The sequence below is a fragment of the Elephantulus edwardii genome, unplaced genomic scaffold, assembly GCF_000299155.1.
Source record: "Elephantulus edwardii isolate Elephantulus edwardi_28Jun2011 unplaced genomic scaffold, EleEdw1.0 scaffold00036, whole genome shotgun sequence".
Lineage (NCBI taxonomy): Eukaryota > Metazoa > Chordata > Mammalia > Macroscelidea > Macroscelididae > Elephantulus > Elephantulus edwardii.
The window spans coordinates 7,656,627-7,666,205 of NW_006399786.1; the positions used below are offsets into that span (position 1 = coordinate 7,656,627).

The following is a 9,579-nucleotide window of genomic DNA, read 5'->3' on the forward strand; positions in this document are numbered from 1 at the left end:
CACATATATGAAATAAAACTATATACATAAAGAAAAGTTTTTAAAAAACAGAAATTCTGTAGGAAGCAAGCTCTTCTTAATGAATAATTGTAGAATGAAAAGAAGCAAGCAGAGGAGCAACACATGCATAAAAGTAACACATTTTGCAATTAGATGTCAGTCAAATCTTAGCATGATTGAATTTCCCCATTAGGTGTCAATTTATCAAGCAGAATCATGTCAACATATAAAAGAAAAGCAAGTTGATACATACTGCACTATAACCCACAATCTTTATATGACTCATGCATTAGTGGTGAAAGACTCATCAGATTTTAGGTTTCTGGTCTGGACCAACCTGTCTGATGTTGGAAAGGATAAATTGTCCTCCAACAAATCTCCATCTAAACCAAGACTGCTCCAGCTACTGCTGTTACCATTACTGCCAGAGGAAGAAGAGAACAGAGCTGAACTAGAAAATGAATAGCAAAGACGACCTTCATTTTTCTGGAAACAGCTTCTGTCCATGACAACTACAGATGTCCTGAACGGTGCCACAATGGAGTGCAGCACCCAGAGGCAAAAAAGAGACCTCATCGCTACTCTAAATCGTTAAGCTCAAGGACTGAAATATTTTTTCTTGTCCTCAAAAGGCCATAAAAACTTAAAACGTTACTTGATTTTACAGGGTAATACAAAGCCTTTTACGACAGCAAATGAATGTAGAACTTTCACAATGAGACTTGTAACAAATCTTAACTTTTAAAATCCAATACTCTTCCATTTGGGTAAGTTTGTTTTGTTGTTTTTTTTTAAGTTAACTTTCTCAAGTCTTCAGATGGTGCAAGCAGTGATGGACTTTTTGAAGGGATGGGATGGGATGGAAGGTGCCAAAGCACAGTCCTAGACAAGACCTTTCCTAATTAAATTTTCTCTAATTTTGAAACACCCAACCAATTCCCTTTCTTTCAAACATTATGGACAATTATGTAAGTGGCCGATAACAGAGTTATACTTAGTCTGATTGATCATTTGCTAGTGTGATACTTTTTTTTTAGATGTTGTTGTATGCTGTCAAGCTGGAACTGCCCACAGCTGATCCTCCATTGGGTTTTCAGAGGCAGTACCACACAGGAGGAGACTGCTCATGCTTCCCCATGAACAGCTGGAGAATTTGAATCACATGTCTCTGGAATTTCAGTGGAACCTCTTATCACTAGGCTACCAGAGCTCCAAAAAGATACACTTTTACACTACCTAATCAAAAGAAAAAGGTAGAGCAAGAGCTATGTTCATAAAACATCCAAAGGATGCAATTACATTCTAAAACTGCTGCAAAGCAACAAATAAAAAGCAACTATAAAGAAACAAAAATTTAAGACTTTCAGACTAACACTTTCAACATGCAATTTTTAAAAATTCTAACCATTAAAATAATTAGTAAGCACATTAGTTTGCAGTGATAAGCTGTTACATGTCCCACTAAAAGACTGTATAAAGCTAGACAACTACAAAAATCTAAATGTTGGTTCTAAAAATTGGATTGTCATGAAATCGTTTTACATGCACAGGCAAAAGTTGACAAGACTACTTACTCCCCACCCCCAAAATGATTTTTTTTCAGTCTAAGTAGTTTCTAAGCAATCTCAATTTTCAAACCCATATTCACTTTAGCCATGATGTTTCAGAAAATAAAAGTTAACACTGAGGAGTGCCTTTTTCATACACAGTCCCCTCAGTATCTGTAGAGGAACTGGTTCCAGGATGCCCTCCCCTTAAAATACCCAAATCTGAGAATGTTTAAGTCCTTTCTATAAAATGGCATAGTATTTGGATATAACCTATGCACCTGATCTGATACTTTTTAAATCATTTCCCAATCACTCCTAGTACCAAACACAATGTAAATGTCACAGAACAGCACTGGAAAGGCCCTATTTTGAGCAGCTGCTTCAACCACTTACTTGCTCCTCTCACATCCTCTTCACCCCTCCCTCAAGCCCAAGTATTTTCAATCCACATTAGCATAATCCACAGATGGGGAACCCAGGCAAAAAGGGTCAATTAATTGTAGACTCGAGTACAATAGCTCAAAATAGTTTGTGTCAGAGAAAGTAAAATTGAGAAAATTTGAAAATATAGTACAGACAGCTGGAGTTAGGAGAAAGAGAAAATAATCTCAAACATACTTCTATTAAAAGACTGTTTACTAAAAAAAAAAAAGAAAAAGAAAAACACACAATATCCTTACTCAGAATAACAGTAATAATTTTCTAATAATGAAAATTTCTCACTTAAGTTTTAAATATGAAAAATAGTCAAAACTATAAAGACTAAAAATTCAGGCTCCTTTTATCTAATTCGGTTCCCCTTTCACTTTGCATCTAAAATGGTCAGATTTGAGGGCAATTATTTATACAATGCCATGCCCTAAGAAGGATGACCATGTAATTTTTTAATCAACTAAAACACCTTTAAAATCAAGTCACTATTAACAATCAAATGAGACAAACAGAATTGTACAAAAACTACTCCAGTGCTTCACTCTGGTGTACACAGGGTCATGATGGCATGTTATCTCAACATGACACAATTCTGTCACACACCTGTGTCTACAACAGGTATACTTACTCCTACAAAAAAAGTTCCATCAAATGCTCAAATTCCTTCCTAATGTGACTACTACTAGTCTGATGACTACTACAAATTCTGACATATCTCAGAAAAAAACAATCTCAGTCTTAAAGATGCAAATGCCATCTTAAAGTCTGACTAACCTCTTCACTAACCTTCTCAGTAACTTCTGAGGGCACAAACTGTACCTCAAATATTCCAAGGGATTGACATATAGATATTCTTTTTTTTTTTTTATCAAACAATTGTACCTTCCTTACAAGAACTACCAAATATTTGAAATTATGTTTTGTTTTTTTAATCAGTGCCATCAGCTTAGAGTGAAAGTGTCAGATGTGTACACATTACTGAAGTTTCCATCTCCTGCCTGGATCAGAGCACCAGAAAGAACTAGTACAGACAGGTATCATCAAAGCCATCAGCATGTAAACCACGATACTTAAAGTGTGATCTGCAAGTCATCTGCTTTAAATCATCCGAGGTGCTTTCCAAACATGCAGACTCGACACAGACCTACCTAGTGCATGCCTAACTCTAGGAAGCAAGATCTGGAACTGCATTTAACAAGTACATATCCAGCCCTGGATGAACTGGACAATCAAGAACAATCTGTGCCTTAATAACAATGGGGGCTGACTCTGTGACTACAGTTAATCAAAACCACAGTTCTTGTTCTAATAGATGCTAGGTTTTCCCCTTCCTAATTACAATAATATTTCCCCTCCTAACTATAATAGTTTTACATCACTAAAAATAATGTTAAATCACTAGTATATTATTTGACGTCACTAGTAAAATAACACACATAGAGAAAGAACAAAGGACAGAGCCTGGCAGACATCCCACTTCTTTTCATCAAATTAGATAACACTCTACAAAAATTTTCTCAACTGGTTCCAACTCCTCTGAATGCCCCTGGATTTGCTCTGCCATTCTATTGGGATTTCCTAAGCTACAATTCTCTCTGAAGTCCTATAAACCTCTGTTTCTCAAAGATTAAAAGACAAAACTAAGTGATAGCCAACCATCAATTAAGACTTCATTGTGACTTTAACAAACATTAACTTCCCACATACCGGGAACTACTGGACATTTATTTTACATGGGAAAACTACTTGGAATAATAAAGCAGGAAATTTTCTGAAGTTGCAATTTATACTGTATGGCTTCTTTTTCCTGTTTCATCTAGGTTTTGAGAAGTATAGTAAATTTGGTTTGTTAAACTGTGAAGTTGCTGGAATTATATAAACACACCCCCTTAATAAGGCAACTTCTGTAAGCTTATATTGCTATTTGTAAAATTATGCCCACAAAGCATTTCAGATGCTGTTGGACTTTCTGTCCCCCACTAGTCTGGTGAGGGCTATAACTATTTCCAAATACTTATACAATGGAAGTCTAAATCTGTAACATAATAAATGAATTTAGAGTTCCTCATGTTGTAAGGTTTAAGAAATCTGACTCACCAAAAGCCATGTGACTTTTCTCTACTCTTTATTTTCTAAAGTTATGCACAAGGGTCCTAAGATCTGTGACAGTGTTCTTCTAGCTATCAGTTTCAACGACTTGTATTTGCATAAGGCAAGGCACTCTGAGGTGGTAAGTTTTATCATGTGAAAAACCATTTCTTTTCCTCAAGCTGCCACCTCCTTTCCTAATAAGCCAGTTTCACAGACTTTATTCATAAACCCTCACAGAATCCTTGATACAATGTCGAAGAATGTCCTTTTCTCTTCTGAGACTCAGGAGTTCTTAATAGTTCTTATTTCTAATGATCAGTTGGTATGAATGAAGTTTATGAAAGTTCATAGGTTATTCAGGGATGTCTTTAAGGTTGTAAGAAATTATTTCATCATAATTGATAAAACAGTCCAAAGACTACTGTAATGAGTAAAATTAAACAAAAAAGTTACACAGAAGTAAGCACTTTCTGCTGTACAAAGTAATCTTAAAATGAGTTTGATTTATGTATCTCAATAATTCAAGTATAAATGCTCATTTTGTTTCTAGTAACAGGACAAATGGGAAACTCTCCTAAAAGGGATGCTATTTTAACTAATATTAACAAAATTACAGAATCATTTTGGTGTCTTTTGTAGATGACTGTCTTTTTCCTTATCAACTAAAGTTGCTGTTGTTAGGTGCCATTGAGTCATCTACAACTCCTAATGACCCCGTGAAGAACAGATCTGAACCTTGCCCTATTCTGCACCAACTTCACCAACTCAGATGTGTCTGAGCCCATTGTCACAGTCAATGTGTCGATCTTTGTTGCTGGGAACCTTCCTCTCTTTCTCCGATCCTCCACCATAATGTCTTTTTCCAAGGACCGGTCCAATTTAAGGAGAACCTGTATCCTTTAAAGAAAGATTTTCCTAAAAAAATGTATTAAAAGCTGTGGCCACCACATAGTAGATTTTGTATAAATAAAGTGAATTAAGTTAAAAAAATTATTAAAAGCCAAGGAAATGCTTAAAGGGCACAAAATTGAATATATGCTGCATTTTTCAAATCAACTTACTGGCACACTCAAAATCAGCTAGGCCATTTACTATAGAAAATAAATGTCAAAAGTTATTAGAAACACTGTGAAATCATAAAACATTTTAAAAACAATATCAAATTTTCTAACAGTACCAAATGAAAGTTTAGTTTGGTCTAAACTAAGCAGTTACATACAAAACATCAGTTACCTTTCACTTAGATGATGAAAACTGCTGCTTTCATCTTGGTGTTCATCTTCAAAGCTTAGGTTGGACCAGCTACCAGTGCTGTCTTCACCAATACTGAGGTTCAGCTGCTGGCTACCAAAAGACTCAACTGATTGAAACTCATCTTTTTCTTTTGAACTTAAAAAAAAGAAAAATATAAAAATAACAGAAACATTACAGATTGTGAATTAGGAGACAAGTTGTTTGGTTGTTCCATTCCATCAATTAGCTTGCAACCCTACGTACAATAGCTTTGTACCCTGCTATATCCTGAGCCAGCCTTATTGTCTCTGACACACCTATCCCCATTTCCCCAGTCACTGAGTTAATCCACCTCATCCAGGATCTTCTTCTCTTGTTCTGTCCCTCTACTCTCCCAAGCATGATGTCCCTCTCCAAGGATGGATCCCACCTTGCAACATGTCCAAAGTATATCAGTTGGAGCTTCAGGATCCTTGCCTCCAAGGAACAGCCTAGTTTCACCCTCTCCAGGATGAACCTGTTTGCTCTCCTAGCCATCCATGGTATATTCAATTAAGATAACCAAAAATCCAAGCAATGATAATGTTAAGTCAGATCAGTGGTCCATCTAATCTTTTGCTGTGTGCTTGCTAATACTGAAAGACTTCAGAGGGTAGCCTGTTAATTTCAAAGTTAACCAAGTCACCCACCAACACTTTTAACTGATCTGTTAATTTACTGTGCATCCATCCCTACGGTATAATTTATCTAAGTTCTCCTTAAAGCTGTTCATAGTTTCAATTGAAACCACTATCAAGTAGGTTAATAATCTCTAAGAAAAGCAGTTCTTCCTTTTACATATACTTAACAGAACCTCATTCTGGCTCTACAACTGGACTTGTCATTCAAATCCACATTCAAATATGTGAAATCTTGTCAAGATTTTTCGTTCTGATAACCTTTCTCACTTTTTTTTTCCTCTTGCCATCTTTACAGACAAGTACATTCACTGGTGATTAACTGTTAATCCTCCTCCAAGTGCTATTCTTGACATAGTTGAAGTATTGCTTTTAAATATGAAATCAAAGTTAGTCAACTTTCCAATAGCTTTGCACCCAACTGGGGTGAGAGCCAAGTCCTTTCACCCGCACACAGGACAGCATCCTCCCTGGATCCTCTCCTCATCTCCACATTTTCTCCTAAATTCTCCCCGAATCATGTGCTTCAGCCACTCAAGTGGTTCTTTACAGTCACCAAACACATAATGTCCTACCCCTCGCTCCCATGCACTTTCACAAATTACCACAGCTTAACGTCACCCTTCCTGGTGTTCTTTGCTTCCATGTTACTTGCTCAGTGATATTTCCCATACTGAAAACCACTCCCTGCTCATCACATCAAGCCAAAACTCACTACCATTTGGTCAATTCCACCGCAAACTAAAGGCCAGAAGAGAACTGCCCATATGGTTCCCAGGGCTGTGGATCTTTACAGAAGCACACTCTTATCACTCTTCTCCCTCGAAGTGGCTTTCAAACACCACCTTTTCATTTAGAAGTCCAATGCTTAATCTATTATATCATCAGAGCTTCTTAATTATGCCACTCAAACCCCATAACACCTTTATTTTACTTATTTGCTGTCTGCTTCCACTATTACCTAAGCTCCAAGAGAAACAAGATTTTTGCATTATTCACTTCTGTATCCTCAGTGCCTCTGATACTCCCTAATTGCCTCTCTGTTTTGTAATTCTCACTTCTAACTTAGAGTACAGAACACAGAATTGTCCTGGGCATTACAGAGAGCATACTGAGCCTTTCATTCTAACAGTGCTGCCCTTTGTTCTTTTCCATCATATGAACACATTTCCTTCTAAGTGGCATAATCTAACAGACTTTTGGTTGAGAAAACCCACTGGATGAAGTGAATGGAAGAGTTTATAATGACCTCCAGGATTTTTTTTCCTGACTTAGAAAGCACAGTTCAGAACACAGTTCTTGTGTTTTATCTTCTAAATGCATGTCAAGTATTTTCTATCACTGACAACTTACATATGTCACTATCTGTGTTATTACAGACATGTAAAATATTTGTCTTATTTTCATGACTGAAACATGTACAAGACAAAGGACATTTGTGAAATAGCCTAAATGATGATATTAAGAACTGTCAACTATGATTCACACTGACACCAAAAACAACAGATCTAAACCTTGCCCTATCCTGTACCAACCTCATGATCTCCACCACATTCAAGGCCAGTGCTATAATCACTGTGTCAATCTATCTCATTGAGAGTCTTCTTCCCTTTAGCTGGTTGTCGACTTTTCCAAACATGATATGTCCAGGAAAGAGTCCCTCCTGACATGTCTGAAGTATGAGATGGAATTTCATCACCCCTGCCTCTAAGAGCACCCTGGTCACGCTTCCTCCAATAAAGATTTAAAAAGAATTCACTGGAATAGATGTCCCTTAAAGCATGAAAGATGAGTTTAACTGTAAAAACAGAAAATAAAATGCTGTAAACGGCATACTCAGTAGCCAATTATTCATAATTAGTACTGACAGAATCACAGCACAATTATTAAAAAGAAAAAGAAGAAAAAATTCTACAAAGTTACATCCTATCAATGTTTAATAAATGGTCAAACTGAGTAGCACTGATTTAGAAGGAGAACTACTGCAAACAATCGACTAAGGAGGAAAAGTGAGAAAATTACAGGAAGACATTCCTAGGGCATGAAAATAATAAAAACAAAGCCCACTGCTATTGAAGAGATTCCAACTCCCGGCAACCCTCCGATGGGTTTCCAAGGCTATTTGATACCCAGTATCTGATGGGTATCCATCTTTAGGAAAGAAGACTGCCTATCTTTCTTACACAGAGCAGTGGTGGATTCAACAACAACAAAGATTACTCAACAATCATTCTGTTAGCATCACAACATATAAAATACTATGAAAAAAACAAAACAAAAAAACCCAACCCAACCCACTATGCAACCCAGCCTTTGTCACTTGAATAAAGTCTTGGACAAATTCCAGTCTAGAATGGTCTATTTTTAATCCATGATGCTAGAACAGAAAAAAAAAAAAGGAAGGAAGGAAGAAAAGTGGATAAAATGTATAGACAAAGGAAAGTTGTTTTGATGTAGAAAGGCTGGATTCGCTTGCACTTATATGACAATTTATTAACTGTCTATTTATTACTGTCTATCAATCATCATAACCAAAAACCAGTGTAATCACAAGTAAAGACGACAGAGCTCGAGGACAGAGTCACCAATATTTCCTGCAAAACACTAACAATTTCAACCTCATGGCCGCATTCTCTCTGGTCCGATACTCAACCTTGTCAGAATAGCAAAAAAACAGACAATACATAAAAGAATGAGCATGGCCATGTTACAATGCTGTGATGCTAATCAAAAAGATTGTATGTCACCAGCGGTTTGAATCCATCAGCAGCAGTTTCCCGTGATAAAGATTTTCCACCTCAACAGCACAAGAGGGTCACTATGAACTGCAGTCAACTCGGTGGCAGTGAATGTAGTTTAGTGGACTGAAATTTGAGGCAAATATTACCTTCAGATCAAAGTAAAACAAGGACGCCGCCAGAAAACTATAGACTAATACCCCTTTTGAACATCCTCAACAGAATAGTAGCAAACTGAAATTCAGAATATTAAAGAATTACACACTGTAAATGGAAGATATCCAAGGAATTCAACATAAGGTAGTTCAACATAACCAAATCAATTAATGTACTACACCATGTTCACACTAAAAGAATGAAGGAAAAAAACATATAATCACATCAATTAATTTTAAAAATCTGACAAAATTCAACAAACTTTTGATAGAAACCTACTAAAGAAATTAGGAAACCAAGGATATTTCCCCATATGATTGAAAGCTACATATGAAAAACCTATAGCTTTAACATCATACTCAATGGTGAAGACTGAGAATGTTTTCCCTTAAAATAAAAAAGATAGTGAACTTATTTTTACCACTTCTACTCATCACAGTAGAAACACAACAAAATGGAAACAATAAAACCGAGCTTATCAATAATCACATTCAACCTGAAAGGCTTAAAGGAACTAATTAAGAGAAAAAGAGTAGCAGAATAGATTAAAAACCAAAGCCCATCAATATGTTACCTATAAGAGTCACATTTAAGAAACTAGAAAACAAAGTCAAACTTATAATCAAAGGGTGGGGGTAAAATATACCAAGCAGATGATATCCATAAAAAAACTGGAGTGGCAATACCAATTTCAGACAAAAC

At 36.2% G+C, this 9,579-nt stretch overlaps 1 protein-coding gene across 1 annotated transcript in view; it reads right to left on the minus strand.

Moving 5' to 3' along the window:
- Nucleotides 1–9,579, minus strand: part of AKAP11 (A kinase (PRKA) anchor protein 11) — a 48,173-nt gene that overhangs the window by 7,088 nt on the left and 31,506 nt on the right. The window contains exons 7-8 of the mRNA XM_006884614.1: nucleotides 5,307–5,462; nucleotides 338–421 (exon numbers count right to left, since the gene is read on the minus strand). Coding sequence (XP_006884676.1) covers nucleotides 338–421; nucleotides 5,307–5,462 — 240 coding nt within the window. The remainder of the gene's footprint in view (nucleotides 1–337; nucleotides 422–5,306; nucleotides 5,463–9,579) is intronic.